At 36.6% G+C, this 18,191-nt stretch overlaps 1 protein-coding gene across 1 annotated transcript in view; it reads right to left on the bottom strand.

Moving 5' to 3' along the window:
• The window catches only part of PLPP4 (phospholipid phosphatase 4), a 59,832-nt gene that overhangs the window by 13,287 nt on the left and 28,354 nt on the right, over nt 1-18,191 (bottom strand). Inside the window, exons 4-5 of the mRNA XM_040563979.1 lie at nt 17,784-17,847; nt 16,156-16,280 (exon numbers count right to left, since the gene is read on the bottom strand). Of these exons, the coding sequence (XP_040419913.1) occupies nt 16,156-16,280; nt 17,784-17,847 (189 nt within the window). The remainder of the gene's footprint in view (nt 1-16,155; nt 16,281-17,783; nt 17,848-18,191) is intronic.

Below are 18,191 nucleotides of genomic sequence, written 5' to 3'. Positions count from 1 at the left end.
AGTCCTGAAAACTTTACCCCTAATTTTTTATTTTTATTTTTTTGCTTGAAGAAATGTTAAAACTGAGGTAAGAGTTGCCAGATTAGTTCAAACAGGTCAGTAGTATTTAAACAGCTACTACCTTGACAGTTATCAAATCTAGAAGATAATTTTCTCTGTCTGCTACGCTTGAGCAGTACCTAGACACAAGCTTTAGATCACCAACTATCCAACTCTAGCACAAATTATTGTCACTGAGGAATTGTCAAGGACACTTTATTATTTACAGCTCAACACCAGAACATACCAAATCTCACATGCTGGATTGGGGTAACTTCTTGCCTCCTATTTTGCCATGCATAAACCATCAATAGTGTCCTTATAAATGAATCACATCCTGCTCAAGCACTTGCCATCCCATCTATTATACCAGGCATTTTTATCAATCTCTCAGGGACATACAGATTAGCATATGAAATAGAGTCAAACACATTTTGAAGAGTACTTTGATGGACAGAAATTTTTTATAGAAGAGGATTGTAGTGTTTCTGCCAAACACACAAAGCAGCATGGTAGGGAGCATCATGGAGTTTACTGGATTATAAAAGTGTTTGTTTGTTTTTATTGAAGAAAAATAGAAAGTCTTCTGGAAGTACGTTTGAGATATAACAATCTGAATCTCAAACAGACTAGCAGGACGTTGATTTATTAGTAGTGCTGGAGAACCAAGCTTTACAGAGTTCATCTCACAAGCCCCTCATGAATTCAAACAGCCTTTGTTATTGAGTCCTGAGAGGTAAATATGTCAGAAAAGAGGTAAAAAAAACTTAAAACACAAACATTCCTGAGTATACTTACAGTTTGAACCAAGGAGCCAATAAACCCTACAGGAGACTTTTTTTCTTGCATATCTAAGACATTCATTTCTTATTTCCCTGGATTCTTCTTTAAGACGATGAAATATTTCAAAGCGACACTGCTATACAGTTGTTAATTAAGAGATTTATCTTGAAAATAGGGGAATTACAGCAATTACTGCCAAAAACCTGTGGCTTGCAGCTCATCTGTTACTTTAAATGTTCGCTCTCAACTAAAGGAAATATGATTATCCTCCATGAAATTTCTAGCTAAAGATAATTAACAGTTCATATTTAGATACCCAACTATAATTACATGTACTGCAATAATATTTGATATAAATTATCACAGAATAGCAAACAATTCTATTGAAGTTCAATAATTTCTTCATTCTGAAGTACATAAATCATATTAATCTCTCAGACAAACGAACAGTTTTTAAAATGTAAAAATATTTTATTTTCTACAACTGACTAATATTGGTTAAAGAAAAAGGGGAGGAGGACCTGGCTGCCTGCTCTTCACTCCAAAGACATATTTTCCAGTCTCCCTTTTTTTTCTTTTCTTTTTAGTGACACAGAAAGACACATCACGACTATTACATATACTTAGTGCTTCATCAGGGAAGTCTGATGCAGGCATGAACCATATAATCTTCTTGACATTAAAGAAGGAAACTCCTCCTGGGTCATATAACAGTAAGCACTATACAATGACAAATATTAATACATGTGGAATAAATAATTGTAGAGATAAAGGAAACATGAAATAATAAGCAAGTCATTGAGCTTTTTTTTTTTTTTTTTTTAAAAATTACAACAGTCTTTGCCCATCTAAGATTACAAACTCACACTAAAATGGCTCCTAGCCTGACTGTGAGAGACTTTGCAACAGTTTTAGAGAAGGGAAAAAAGCAAGAGATTTATCTCTCCTTCTCCTAAAACCAAGGGGTTCACTGGACACAAAACTCATTTAGGAGTAATCTTGAGAACTCTTTCTGCACAAATAAGCAGAGTTTAGCCATGAGGAATGGGACGTGCAAACAAATGAAGGCACTGTTACATGGACGAGTTATCGAAACTAAACTTGATAGAGATAAATAAACATTTCCAAGGTATGGCATATAAATTCTTTGGTAATTGAATCAAGACCAAGCTCTTGAATGAATACATCCCAGTTATGCTCCTGCACCTCATATTTAACCTTATTTAACCATATTTAACCCATTACTCACCCTATTCCAATAGGCATTTTGTGATACTTTTTTTTTTTTTTTTTCTCCATTCAGGCTCTAATCTCCTTGACACACTAACCACGTTCGAAAGTTAACCACTATGCTCTTGCTTTATAACATAAATATGTTTGAGCCCTTACTTTTTGGCTTTTTTCTTATTTACAGAAACTGATAGGTCCATTTTTCAAGACAGAATCTTGCTGTGTTCATTCTCAGAAACTTACTGATTTCAAGCAGGCCAGCCAAAGCAAGGATGACAGAGAAGACAGGCTAATACAATGAAGAATAAAATTAATAACATGACAGAAAACTTCTTGCATTACTGAGCACCTCTCACTAATTCAAATTATTTGTAGTCCCAGGTGTCTGTAGAAATGCTTTGCTATCAAAAACATCTGATCAGCCATTCTGATTTCTCTCTTTAATTCTCTCAGCACAACTACAAAAGGATTTTTCCCTCTCCCCATGTCCCCACACAAGAGATATTTTAAAAAGACATCCTATGCTATTATTTACTGGCAACTTCATCCATGAGGTCTTCCAACATGATCAGGAACTTCCAACATGATCGTTTTCCAAAAGTTTCTGCTTGTTCAAAAAGAATGCAGAAACACCAGTAAGGGAAAATACTGAAAACTGTCTTAGTTCTGACTGAAACAAGTGAAAACTAAATCTCTCTAGAGAAAATCACAGGAGAAATACAGGAAATCAGTTGACTGCAACAAAGCAGTATAAGTTTTAAAACGTTTTGCATAAACATTTTATATGTGCGTTTTGTTAGATAAAACAGTGACTTCATTATTTGCTCAGCCCTCTGCACAAGGGAGGAAAAAAAGTATTACCTATCTACTTACTTAGCTTTAATAGCTGGTATTTTCTATGTAGAACTGACAGTAATAGCAAAATCGAAATGAGGCTTTTTGTAGATGCACTCTACTTTTCTTTATGGCATAAATAACATTCATGATTTCCTGCATTTATTTAATAGCATTCATCTCAAGAGACTTTTAATATTCCCTTGCTTTCATCAGACAAATTAACATTTTCAGAAATCTTTATTACCAAGATTTCTACATTCTGATAAGTCAGTCAGACACCTCTAAAGAAGGGTGCCTAGCATTTTAATTCTCATTTCAATTTTGAGGGTTTTATTGATTTATTTTTCTTTTGCTTACAATGGAATCGTAGTTGATACTCTTATTTTACTGAAATAATTCTGGATTGACTCAGGTCAATTTGTGTAACTTGTATTTCTGTTTTTCAGCTCTATCACTCTTGCTGCTCATAAGGGTTTTAAAAGTCAACCAGTGTAATTTGGAGACAGATCACTGCTAGTTTTTGTAGAGTAGAAAATATGAAGTAGAAATGTCAGTACCATGCTGCAATGGCAACTTCAAGAAATCTCAGTATTTGCCAGTATTGTGGAGAGACTTCTGTTTTCCTTTTCTTTTAGAGGAAGGTTTTGCACTGTATTTTTCTTAAAGATGGTCTGTAATCTGTGTGCCAGTATCCTCTGTCTTCAGGTCTGAGTTGATAGCCATCCTTTTTCAAATTAATCTTGAGCTTTCTTACCTGTTTTGCTCCAGAGAAGAGCTGTCACTGCAGTTCACAGACAAAAATTGATCTTCAGATCTTCAGTGCAATTCAAGGTCCTTTTAACTGAAAAGGCTGGTCAGAAGAACAATGGCCTTAGCTTTGCATACAGCAAAAGTCCACGATACCATAACCAAGTTTTCTTCAGGCTATGAAATTAAGCATATACCTTAACCTTATTCATTTTACTGAAGAGTTAACGTTAGGCAAAAGAAATGGGAGAATGACCAAAATAGTTAAGCTTTTCCCCTACACAGATGAAAAAGAATTGCACAGCTAAAATAAGCAAGAAGCAGCAACAGCCACTGGGAAAACTGGTTTATCCAAGTCAAATTAAGAGATTTATACTATCAGTTTATTTCTTTATCTTTGTCTCTCCAGCACTTGAAGAAGAATCATGTTGACTAATTAATGACACATGATGCAAGATGGTTCCTAATTAATTAATTTATTTATTGCTTACTCTTCTCTGAGGTCTCAATCTACTCCTAAATTCCCTGTATTGTATACGCTCCAGATGAGGGAAAAAAAAAAGCCTCCCAACCCTGTTTGGTATCCTATGTGAATCACAAATTACAGTGGACTAAGAATCAGAAAATCATTGTCCTGAAATCAAGAAAGCAACAGGCTTATGGTATAATTTAGCTTCAAGTTTTTGATTTTTCATGTAGGCCTTGGTATTGCTAAATAACATTACTGTGAAGAATTACACTACATCCAGCATTTCTTGAAGAAGGTCTGGTGAATTTTGCTAGCTAGCAGAGAGATCTAACACCTCGTGCTTCAGTTCTTTCAGTCATTTTAACAAAAAAGGCTGTGTGCTGGTGAGAAGCAAATTTATACAGTTTGGAAGCAAGCCTACTGTTTTCAGAGAAATTGATGGAAAGATAAGGACATGCCCTTTCACCTTAAGATTTGGTATATCTTCAGACTGATAACTGGTTAGTCATGACAAAGAACAGCACACCTGCATGGCTCTGTCTCTTCATAAAGAAAATAGGCAGGTAAATAGCTATCTTGTTTACTGCAATAATACGCATTGCAGCTGCTTGATATACTACCATGAGTAATTCAACAAATACTCTTGATAGCTTGCAGAAATTAAACGTTGTTTCTTCCTAGAGAAAAGGAAGGAACTGAAACTTGCACGTCCCACATTCTGGATTAGAAAACCATCCTGCACACTGCCTCTAAAGTTGTTGTATTGTCATTCCTGAGCAAGATTGGATGTCCTGTTAGGGATGAGGGCGCGATGTCCATGGCCATTCCCTTTACTGCCACACGTCTTCAACGACAGTTGTCAAATGCAAACACCAGCAGTAACAGCAGCTTTCTGCCCCTTTCATTCTGTGAGGAATCTTACTTAAGGGCAGTGCCTGGAACACAAGAACTCTGTTTCTTGGAAATGTGTCAGAGTTGGAGGGAAAGACTTACATATTCCCACTACCTACAGAATGTAGAGGCTGACCTTGCTCACAAAGGAAGAAATGGAAATGCTGTTAAAAAAGGCAGCCAGGATTTCTTTCTCTTTAGTCGCATATAGGGCTGGAAGATCTCCGCAGAATTTTCTTTATGTATTCCTAGGCTTGTTACAACAGACTGAGCAATTACTGCTGTCATTCATAATGGAATTCGGCTACTTAAAGTAGGAAATTACTATGCAGGACTGGTCCGAAGATGTAATCTCATTTATTACACCAGAAGAAAAGGATAACCAATTTTTTTTTCCTATTATTGTTTGTACTTCCTTTCTTAGAGACACTGTTCTTTCTTCCAACAAATAAGCACAGATGACCTCACATTCAGTACTCTTATAATGTACATGTCCTACTTCTGATATAAACAGAACGTACAACGTGCTACATGCTCCACATGAAACATTTTCTTAAAGGCAGTAGCTATATTGAATTGCACAATAGGTATCCTAATTCTTTGGTCACTGCTCCCATTAACTTTGTTTGCTGATCGTTTATTTTCTGTAGTAGTGATAACTATTAATAGAATAGAAATCTCCAGCTAATTCAGTTCTGGCATTGATTTTGATCAGCAAGACTACCCCCTACGTTGGAAACGGATGTTCACCTTAATTTGTGATGAGTTTATACCTGCAAAGGCTTACCCTGAATAAGGAAACTGAAAAATCAGTTCCCTGTAGTGTTACAACTTGGAGTGTGAAACCCAGGCAAATCTGGCCATTGCGAATGATTATTTCCTCACTAGTGACATATTTACTACCTAGGTCATTTTTGTATGAAAAGTGCAAGTTGTTAAAAATGTACAGTGACAGGAACTGTTTCTTTTAAAAACATGAATTTCTTATAGAAAATAGGGTCAACTAATACACGGAAGTTGAGTGCTTGTATGTTATTTGCCATCCTGTCTATGAGGACTGTGAGGTAAGTGCATAATTTAGTCTGAAAGAGACAGAAAATTTTCTTTTTCACTTTAAAATTCTCTCAAGCATATCAAGAGCCCTTCATTCATCAAGGAAGCCATTCAAAAATATGTGACATAACAGTTGCTGTTATTGTCCCTACAACCTTATACACTGATAATATGTTTCATCTCAGGTATCTGATGAAATTCTCTAATTTCTTCAGCTGTATTCACCAGTAGTCACTACAACTCTTTTTCAGCCAATATAATACAAGGAAAAAAAAGTTAAAAAAAAAAAAAGAAAAAAGAGCTCATGTACAGCTGTGTTAACATTCAAGCTTGAAGCAGTCCAAATCAAATTGAGATGTTACCACAAAATAATTTCTTCAAGTTTTAATTTTTTTTTCCTTGCAAAAAGAAACTTCTGGAATCAATAAAGATTTCTATGTAAAAAAGTAAAATAAAATAAGATCAATAGCACAATTTAGCCAAAAGTCAACTTTTCAAATTAAGTATCTAAATCCAACTAAAAAAATAAAATCATTAAATTATTTTACTCCTTTTGCTGTTGATACAGCACTTTTATACATAAAATGTTTTTAATTGAATTTATTATCATGAAATTTTAAGTTTAATTATCTCTGTGGCTCCTGTAATATTTAATTGATTTTAGCTGTCATAAAATTTATTTTTCAGTTAGTTGATATGAAGTCCAATGGCTCAGTCACGATCTTTTTGAGAACAATGGCTGACATGAATCTCATGAAGTTCAACACAAGGAAGTATTGACACTAGACAATTTTCAGAGGTGCCTTCAATCTAATGATTCTGTGAATCAAGCTATCAGTCGGTACAAACCAGGCTGGGAAGTCATTATTCATTCACATCAATTATTCAGACACATCAATTTCAAGCTGCATATGTGGCATTCATGATAATCGTGGGTTTGATCTTCAACTAACTACTGATACGAAGGAGAAAAAAAAAAGTACTGGCTCCGAGGAGTTTAAAATACCTTCTTACCAAGCCATTCTCTTTTCTGTTCAGCACAAAGGAATCAAAACCAGTTTCACACAGCCTCCCCAAATCTATGAGAGCAATCTCTTAGCTGAGGAATACAGCTTAACTGCTTCTGACCAACTCAGAAACAACTCATTCAAAAATAGTCTCTTACTAAAGCTGAGTCAAACTCTGAGAACTGCAATCTGCTTGCAAATGTTTTTGAGCAGAGTAAGAGCCTAAAGAGAGTTGTTTCATGATTAATTAATCTCTTCCTCTAAGAAAGCAAACAGGGTCAAGCGTTTAGCATTTCATTCACGCAAAATTTTTGGTGTTTCCAAATAAAATGTGTTGTTTTACTAATATTTACCCATACTTGCTTGTAGAAAGACTTCATTACTACGATTATGTTAGCATACTCTAAGACATGTCTAGACATGACTGTCTAGGAATTTTTATTTTAAAATAAAGAAGCTATGTTACTGGGCAACATATGAAGCAAGTTTGTATTGCTGAGTTGTCACTTTTTTCTAAGAAAGCTTTGGGCGCTAACCCATTCTGAAATCACATACAGAGCAAGCAGATCAGAATATAACACTATGGGTTTTGCTACTGTTGAAAATCTGGATTAACACCAGACTGATCTATTATTTGTTGAGCTGAGCCATGAAATAGGTCTCTGGACACAACCAGGACATGGCTCTGGATGTTCGTGTAGCAGTTTAGCACTCCCAGAAAAATATTTTCTTATGACTACCCAATAAACAGTCAACACGTGAAAGAGAAGTCAGGTTATGACAGTAACTCCACACTGAGATCACTGTGCCATGCTCCCCTCAACCTTCTCCACCATTACAGATCACAACAGGCATAACTAGATGCACTAACATAGGACTGATGTGTGGCTGGATGCAGAACAGTGATATTTCTGACTGCCAGCTCAGTGGTGTCTACTTTAACTCTGCTTGCTCACTTACTGCTCTGGAAGGTAACATAGGAACATGAGCAACCATTTAAGGTCAGATCTAATTAGGAAGTTGACCCAGTTTTTGAAAAAAGGTCAAGACTCATCCATCTGACTATATTAACATAAACAAAAACACATGATACTTCTGCAGCCCATTTCTGCTTGTTGGTGGTGTCCTATCTTCATTTATACAGATGAATTCTGTGAATTCTGGGTCAAAGACTCAGTTAAAATGCCACGTGTCAGGTCTTTCTCTGATTCAGAGCTCTGTATCAAAAACTTAGTATCACCAATTTAGGAACATGATCTGGATTTACAATTTCAAACCAAAATCCTTGCAGCTGAAAGCCTAGGGAAATTAATTGCAGTCAGCAAATGGAACAAACAGTAGAACAAGACATGGATTTCTACGCATTTGCGCTTTTAAAACATGCTTTCTTTGATAGCTATTTTTCCTATCTTTTTCAGTAACTCTCAAATTACACTTCTCAATTTCCTAAGGCGCCTACTGTTTTCCTTCATCATACACACGAAGTATGTTTAACTCCTCCTCCACCTGCGGAAATCTACTTTCAGTCTTGGAAAATATATTTTTTTAATCAGTTATGAATCATTATGCAAATAGCCTAAAAATATCCAGTAAACTAGATAAGCATGCATTCTTACACTGTATTCTGATTTGGTCCAAGAGCTCTACCAGTTCATTGAAAAACTTTAGCTTTTTCTTAAGGCTCTTCATGGGATCTTGTATGAAATTATTTTTTGACAGCACTAGTTAAACTATTTGTAAGTGACCACATGCTTTTGCTAAAATAAATGGGCAAATGTAGAACTCCATGGGATACTCCCGCCAGCCTTTCAAAGATTTCAGACCCAAGGAATGGAAATGTGCTTTAGTTCATTTGCTCCGCTTCTGAAGTTGCTAGATTTTAAACACATCCTAAAATTCAACTCATTGCTTTGCATTTATAGCGAGCCTCATGGGATTTTCAGCAGACTAGAGCATATATTGTGATAGCATCTGTTTTACACGGTACCTATTTGTCTTCAAAAAATTGTTCTTCATAGCATATTCCACAAGTTCCGTACTATCTGACGAGAACCCCACATTTAAGCTTACCTTCACATTGGCAACTTGCTGCACATACAACATGTGCTGATGATCACTCTACTTCACTGCCAAGAAACTATCAAGCAACCATGAAGAAATCTATAAACAGGCTTTAAAAATAATATCAAAGATACTCTGGCAGCCCCTAAAGCATCATGTTGATGCTTGTATTAACTGGCAACCAGCTCTCTTTGCAGCAGTTCCCACACATAATATAAGAACTAAGGGAACCCGTAGCTTAGCTCCCATTCCAGCACACTTTACATCCCTCCCTCATCATCACCTTCCTATTTAGCACTACCACATAATTCTTTCAGAAGTGATCAGATGTTTTCCAATGTTTGTGATACCTGCAGATTTTCCCAGTGCAGTAGCCCAAAGAGTATTTCCTGGACTTCTTATTAGCATACTTGGTGAGAAATACAAGTACAGAAAAGAAAGTAACCACAACAGCAAAAACAAAACTAACAAAAAAACCCACACACTATGCAGCAAATTACTGAAGTGCATGATAAACTGCAATATTCAGCTGCAGCTTAATAGCAGAAAATCATACTGACGTGATGAATTCAGAGCAATTTGAAATGAGGCACCAAGCTCAGAAAAGAAATATCCAATTAGGTGGCTCAAGATTAGATCAGAGAGGGGTATTTATCCTACAGTGAACTCTCAAATCATATAGCAATCAACCTAATTTTAAGTTATAGGAAAATCCCACCATGTACGATGTTTAAATAACAACAGTTTTTTGTTGTTGTTTTCTGTGTCTTTTTTTTTTTTTTTTCATCAATCATCTACATATAGCAACAAACTCATGTACTATAAATAATACAAGCAGGCTTCTCCTTCTCACTGTCTCTGAATCTCTCTGAAAGACAAAGTGTGCTTCCAGACTGAATTCCATACGATTTCAGGGTACCTGGCTTCCTGGTCAAATTCTTTATACCCATGACTCCCAGAAAGAGGCTTAATTAATTAATTAAAAGGCTTAATATCCTATGCATTGATATGGGCATGAATAATCACTTCATATGTTTTAAAACATTTCCCTATGCTTAGGAAAATAACTGGCTTTTGAATGGTGTGTGACAAATCTGGACTTGTCAGCATCTCTTAAAGTTGAAGCGTATGACACTAATATAGAGAGAACAGCTACATCTGGCGTTGTCAATGTGTGCGCCTCTCCCAAACTCTTTAGCAGTTCCCAGGGCATTCTTCTCCCTCCTTCTTCTGTAACAAATGTAAGTTGCCATTGCAAACCCTATGCGCTTTTGAGAAATGTGAACTCTCGTATGGAAAACGTGCTCAGGATTTCTGTCATCTTAAATAAACTCCTACTTGACATATTGTCTTCTGCTCACAAGCAGCAGGATTGGACAGTCTTTCTGATGTAGGGAAGACTCTGATGCTTTGTAGGCTGAACACGCTGAAGAAAAAGATATTTTTTCTGATAATAGCAATGGCATAAGATTAAAACCAGGATCAGAAAATTGACTTTCTCCTGCAGGATCTCATGGTAACCATAAAAATAATAAAATGGACTGATTTAGGATTTGCTTATCACATCTAGAGTTAGTTATGAAGAAATCATACACATAAAAAAAAATAGTGAAAGTATTCCCCAAAGTTATTATCTTTCTGTTCCAAATTTATTTTCACCAAAATAAACTCAGGCCTCTCTGTCCACACAAATACCAATCAAATATTCAGTTTGTAGCATATCTGAAGAATGAGGCATTGTGAAATCTTTCTTGAACTGGTAAATGCAACTTAAAGTAATGAAGTACTGATATTGAAAAAGAAACTTTCTGATTTTATCCCCCTTTTTTAATCAATGAATGTCTGGTCTACCTGGAATTGCTCTGCTGCATCTAAGCCTGGTATTATAAGGCTTTATTTCCCATGCATTTTTTCTGCATTCTCACACATAGAACAATAATTAAACTTCACAAGAGGCTTCTACACAGTGGTAACTTTTCACCAACAAATACTAAGAGTTAGATATTGATTTTCAAATAAATAATACTTCAGGACTCTAGGTTCATGTTTTGGGGGTGAAAGATATCTTCAGCCTGAGACAAACATCAAAATGATGTCATGATATCAGTCAAGAAATAAAAAAAAAAAAAGAAAAAATCAAAGAAAACAAAAAGATTTCTATCCATCCCATGAGAACGCTGTATGCCTACAAACTCTGTTCTTTCCAGCTACCAGTTACACATGTGGCTTTTCCAATTAACAGTCCTGTATTCCTTTACATTATTTTTCCTCTTATAAATTGATTTTCATGTATTATGTTCAATTACATTTTCTCTACCCATACATTGCATTTTTCACCAGTTGGTATGCTGGGTGATCATTATACTTATTACTAATTCAAGGCAATAAAAGGTTTATATTGATTTCAGCATAGTTTGTTCTCTTTGTTTCACAAACCATACTTTCTTCACAGTCATCCATTTTGCTGTTTGTTTTTGTTTGTTTGTTTATCTGTTTCCTTACGCTACTATTTGAATTTTCAAGGAGAGAAAAATGGTGAAGGGTCTTGCATCAGTCCACCAGCAGCTGCATTATGTCCTTTCCAGCACTGTGAGAGTGACCCGAGGCAGTGATACTTTCTCACTCCTGCTGCACATCAGAAGGTTGAAGTGAGGAAACCCTATGCTAAAGCTTATACGGTGCAGGGCAGTTCCCATCACGCAACACCGAACACAATATTGTCTTCAGAAGCTCGTCACAGGGATGGCAGACTTCCTCCACTTCTTACTACAGCGAGCACATTTAGATGGTGTAACTGGCCTTCAGATGCTCAGGAGCTCCCACTATTCCCTGGGCCCTGTTTCAGATAGACTTGCTTGTTATTTGGACAACAGGCTGGCAAAGCACATCCAGAACAAACTCTGAAGAGTTACTTACAAGTTTATTCCACTTACATTGAGAGGTTAGGATAACACGAAGTATCTCTAAGGCAGGATACTTGAAGGCCCTGTGCAAGATAACTGTAGGGATGACACATGGGAAGGATACAGGCAGGAGGAAAAAATGCTGTGCTTATGATCTTCATCAATATTATTATTTCAATGAAGTCTGGTTTTACAGAAGCTGAACAGTATCTTCAGAGGTAACAGCTTTAAATAGCCAATGAATTATAGAGCCGTGGAAGTACTAAGTATGGAAAAATACACATATATTTTGGATGCATTTTGGTTGGAATAGCCATGTATAAACCTGAGACCTGAAGGCCTCTGAGCTACTAGCCCCAGGCAGGAATTTTTGCTGCTTAGGATTCTAAGCTAAAGTTGCAGTTGTAAGAAGTTATCAAGAGAAGGATTTGCCTAACTTCAGTAGTCTTTCCAGAAAAGGACAGAGCTAGCAGACAGCAGCCTTGAATGAGGTAAGCCAACTCAAAATACGTTTTCAGCAGCTACCACAGGTAGAATTCTTCTTGGTCAGAGAAGGCAGTAACAAGAACACTGTCTTCGTGTTGGTCAACTTTTTTTCTACTTGATACAAATGCCTTGATTTTTTCAGGCACCTATATAGTTCACATATGTCTGGAAGTCTCCCTTTCACTTTACCAGTTTGTGTTCCACACATTTTCTTATTTGTGTTACACACTGCTTGGCACAGGGAGATGGAGATGTGAATTTAAGCTCCCCCCAAAAAGTTATCTATGCTCTAATAAGGAGAATGAACTCTCCTTCAGGGCAGAAATTCACTCTCAGTGGAAGACAGGTAGTTCACCACATTTTTTTTTTTTTTGAGTACACAAGATCAGGTCAGGCCATCTGGGGGTGCCAGCACCGTCACTGTTGTTAAACAAGCCTGTACCACCTTCCTGTAGTACAACAGTCACAGCACAACAGATTTTCTTGTTAAACGCCTCATTTTGCATGGATGAGGTTTTAGATCCTGCTATAACAAAGCTTTTGATTGACAGCCTGTCCAAGGAATGCTGTAAGAAAAACGAGTTTGAAGATGAAAATGGCTCTCGACTGACGCCTCTAATCTCTCTTTACAAGCTGCTTGGAAACTTTCACTCATGATTTATTTTCTTCACATGTTCAAGTGAAGTAGAAAATACAGTTACAAGTAGCCCACTGTAATTTAGTAATTCCAAGAGAGGTGCTGGAGTTTATGTCAACTCTCATCCACCCCACTTAAATTTCTGCAGATTTCTTAAAAAATCTTGGACTGAGTTTATGGAAGGAAAGCTTACAATTAAAAGTATGTTAAGAAGGCAAAAAGGAATGATTTTTAAAATGGAGATAACAGAATAATTTTTCACAGGGAGTTGGTAGCAAAATAGGTATAGTTTACACATTACACAAAGCAAAAGACTGAAAATGTAGAACTATAGCAAAATTTCTAAGCATAAGTTGTTATATCCTGAACATCCTCATTGCTTCATACATCCAGAAAGGCAGTATAATGCTGTGTTTCCCATAATAATGTTTTCTACTCTTCAATCTAGTGGGGGATGAAGGAACAGGAAGAAAATAAATTATCACAAGTATAAGTTATTCTTAATATTATTGAAAAACCTGGTTATCTAAATAATTCTACTACACAGAAGAAGCAGTGGGTGGCATTGTAAGAATATAAACTTACAATTGTTTAATTCTCTATAGTTAGACTAAAATATGTGTGGATTTTAAGGCTTCAAAACACATGGTCTTGTCAGGGACTTGGATATTATAACATAAGGCTTCAAACAGTTAAGTACTTCAAGCAACTGCAGAATTTCCTCACTCAAGCATACACTTACCAACAGATAAAAAACACCATATACATAATCTCTTCATTCTCATCACACTGTAATAAAAGGCTTTGTACTAGGAAATATAGTCAACTCAGCCACATGCTAATATTGTACTAGTCAGTGAAGGAGAAAGCTATTCTCATAATTTTGATCTAAACCCACTGCTCCTATTGAATTTTCTGTGAGCTGCAGTAACATAACTCAGTGCTTATAAAACCAATGGCAGTTAAAAATAACACCTCAGTATGCATTCTATGAGCTGCTTTACTGGCACAGGGACAATGCACTTTGCTGTGTGACAAGCAGTCTTGGTAAGAGAACTGGGATGTGGGCCAGAGTTAACCAGAGCATGCTACATACACAGTATTTGCAGTCTTAGCAAAAACAAAAGCACATCAGGTGTACTCCCCAACTTACACTTTGCAGCTCCAGAGAGTAAACTGTTGCATTTCTGTAAAGCAAGCAACTCTAACACTTGATGTCTGTTGTGGGCTAACCTGTAAATTCTCAGTACATCAGTGCATACTTGTACTTACTTTAAGCCTTTATTGTTATACAGAGAAGAAATACTTAGCCAAGGGGATTGCAATTAAGTGTGACAACCAGCATCTGAAGACAGTCTAAAAATAGCAATAAATGCCATTTGTTCTAAATGGCATAGGATATAACCTGTTAGTGTCCCTCTAATGTGGATCAAAGCTCATAAAAAAGAAGTTGACACAGCTCAGTTGGTTTACTGTTTAGGGCTACAAAGGTTATAAGATAGCAACAAACATTTACTACACCTTTATCTGTTCTGGGACTTGAACAAGGAACAGAGAACAAGAGCAGCCCAGAATTTCATTCATCTCATTACCCAACTTGTTTTCAATGCATAACTCTGTGCAATTAGACAACGGGAAGTTATTACTTTGAAAGATCAGGAAAACAAATTCCAGAGATAGGACTTACTGGTACTCAGTTGGCACTTCTCTGAAACAGAACAGCACAAGAGAACAAACTATATCAGCCAAAAAACAGAAACACAGTAATCAAATTATTTTACACATCACAAGAAGTTTTATTGGACCTCCTGACATAAAATGCTCTAGAAGTAAGCTCCTCAAGACAAAGAAAGGAACCTTTGTAAACATCTGAGTTAATATAACTAACTAAATCAGGCATACAAGTTTTCAGAAATCACCTAAACATCTGCCAGGATACAGCACTAGCTAGGAGCAGCTGATCAAACAAACCATCAGACCTAGGTTATGGACCATCCCACAGCCAAATGGAGTAACAAAGGACTGCAACAACAATGCCCCAAACTCTTCTTCTCTCATTTCTTGCTACTTCAGTATTGTCACATTGACATAAAAATCAGGACTTTCTACTCACTCTCTTCTGCTTACTTGCGCTGGGAACAGAGCTGCCACCATTTACTCCTGTCTGTACCATGGCAAAGTAGCCCAGTGGCAGTAGACAGCTGAACATGGACGTATAAGTACCCCTCAGGATAAAATAAACGCCCACACAGACAAGCATCTCATCCACTATTGTCTGTAGCGAAAGATATCTTCAAGGGAGTAAGAAAACAGGGAATGAAAGAATCATTATTCTACTGGCATATTATTATAGCTTCTAGAGCTATAGGGACTTCTTGAACCCGTCTTTGTATGCAATTCATTATGACAAATAGCACCAAAATGATGCACCATGATCTCTGTCTGTTCCTTCCTTTCACATCCAATCATACAACCTCCTATGAAGAAAAGCACTTTAGTAATGGATTTTATTTTTTTTTGAATGAATGAAATTTTGAAGATAAAAGTAGCTGAACTGTCTTTGTGACTTGAACTTTGGTTTAACAGATCTAGTACTTGAAAGGTATTAACAACACCTCTTCAAAACTGTCGGTCCAACATGCCCTGCCACATTTCATATTTCAGTGGAATATAACAAAATAAATATTTACTATATAAACAATAATTGCACAAAGAGGTTTGCAGGTAGCCCTTCAGAATCACACTGTTTTCTTTAACCTTGAATAGTACTTCACTGTACTGATGCTCTCAGTATGCTATGGCTCTCAGCAGAGTCACGTGGTTCTTGAGATAAAGAAGGGTCAACAGGCTCACAACTTTATTTCCAGAAGTAAATTTCTGGCAGAGTTGACCAAAGACAGAAGTGACCCTGCAGCAAAAATCAGGTTCACCATCTAACAAAAGAAGAGTAATTCCAAAACAGTACTTTTTTTTTTTTTTTTTTAAAGTAGTACTCCATGTGAATGAACTTACAGGAAGAGTGGATACTTGGAAAGCTTTTCCTGCCTTCAGACACCAGATCTGGATCACCTGTGCAGTGCATTTCAGAGTTCATTACTCCATCTGGAAAGCAGCGGTAAAAGAAATCGGGACGCGGTCTACAAAAAACACCATGGACATTAAAAATATAAAATGCTGTAGTAACAAATAAACCTCAAAGTGATTATTACATTTACTGCCTACTACACACAGAGTACATTTATTTCTTCCTGCTTTAACACAAAACCAGAAATGCTTCATTTTCCTGGAATAATCTAATCAAGACAATTTTTTTTTTTTTCAGGCAGGATCTATAAGGGAGGCTTCCAGTGCATTCAAGTGGGATTTGTAGCCTGCCTCTTCTCACAGTGTGTTTCATCCCAAAGAGGACACAGAAGCTCTGTTCTGAAAATGAATATGCAAGGCTACTTCTACCTAGAGCAATCTTGCACAGTACTTCCAGCAACAGAGCAAAATAGTGTAGCAACCCCACAAAGTTGCACAAGTCTTGCTGACACATCTGCTTGAGAACAGGATGACAGCCACCAAATTATATTGCCAACCTTGATGCTGCCTCTCTAAATGCACTGAACAAACCTCTGAACTTCTTTTGACCCTGCTCTGAGCTGAAGAGTAGCGTGTAGGTTTGGCTGGTTTCATACTGATCCTATCCTAATACACCCTGAAAAGAAACAAGGCAAACAACCACATTCCGAGACAAGCTGACAGAGCAACTAGCTGGCTTGCAGTGCAGGCAAAATGAGCTCATGTCTGCCTGAAGAAGATGATGCAGATGTTCTTAATTACATTTCAGAAGCACTCTTAAAACAAAAGTGCCAAGTACCAATATTATCAGGGCAACAGTACTGTAGCAGAGAGTCCATCACAAACAAGCACAAATACTGCTTCCTCAGTGCTACAAAACAGGTGAAGCTAAACAACAAATGTAGAATTGGACTCAATTAAATGGTGTACAAATTCAAGTTAATTACATACTTTTCAGGTGAATTTTTTATGAAGAAAATGAGCCAAAAATACCTAAAAATTGTTTTCCAGAGAGTTTTCTTTGCTAATATTTTTCCGGTCCCTTCAATCAAATTTATGCTTCTCTAAAAATTGTCCTACCTAGGAGTCCACTTATTGCTTAGCTCCAAGGTTTGCTCTGCCAGGGATCTTGATGTTACCTGGAAATACCACATTCAGTAATATGCTTCACACAAAATATAAGCAGTAGGTTATATTAAAACTCAATTGATTTCTATTTCATCAGACTAGTGGCACTGGCATCTAAACTCCCACATACTGTGACTCTTCTGTGTTGCCAACGTAATGAACTGATTTCAGCTCACACCTTTCCTTTCAACCTCTTCATTTCTCTGGATCCACCAACCAGTCCAATAAAAAATAAAACACAAGGGTACACATTCCTAACACAGCTGGATGTCACATAATGAAATTATGCAACACCTGCACCAGGGAAAGGCCAGTTTTACAGGGACCCCTGCTAATTCAATATTCTTTGGAGCAGTGGTTATCGTTTTATTAAGATGTATTGTATTTGCCAACTCTGTCTTCGTTTCTTTAAAAGTCATAGCCATCATTTATAACATGAAAAGACTTACCTTCCCACTATTAATTTAATAGTATTTGTGCAGACTCCATTCAGAGCTAGAGCCAAAGAAACAGCTACAACAAAACAAAACAGAATGAACAACAACATAAATACCAAGATATATATTGTAGCATGACAGCATTTGATTTACAGACTGAAACCTTTACTGGACTGAAAACTGAACAAGATTTGTAACTCACTGTTATCAACTAATTTTCTTAACCAGAATGAGGATAGACCCCAAAGAATCACACAATGTTCTTTGCTCTGCTTTTACTCTTCAGAAACCTTATTTCCTTAATGCAAAGCTGACTTTCCTACCGTGTCATTTGCAGAGGCATAAATCATCAAATAGCAATAATTATTAGAGAATCAAGTTCTATATTTAGCAGTTTTGTAATTTACTTAACGAAAGTCT

The sequence above is a fragment of the Cygnus olor genome, chromosome 7 (genome assembly GCF_009769625.2).
Source record: "Cygnus olor isolate bCygOlo1 chromosome 7, bCygOlo1.pri.v2, whole genome shotgun sequence".
Classification (NCBI taxonomy): domain Eukaryota; kingdom Metazoa; phylum Chordata; class Aves; order Anseriformes; family Anatidae; genus Cygnus; species Cygnus olor.
The sequence above is the reverse complement of the archived record's forward strand: the minus strand, read 5'-3'. Positions and strand labels throughout refer to the sequence as shown.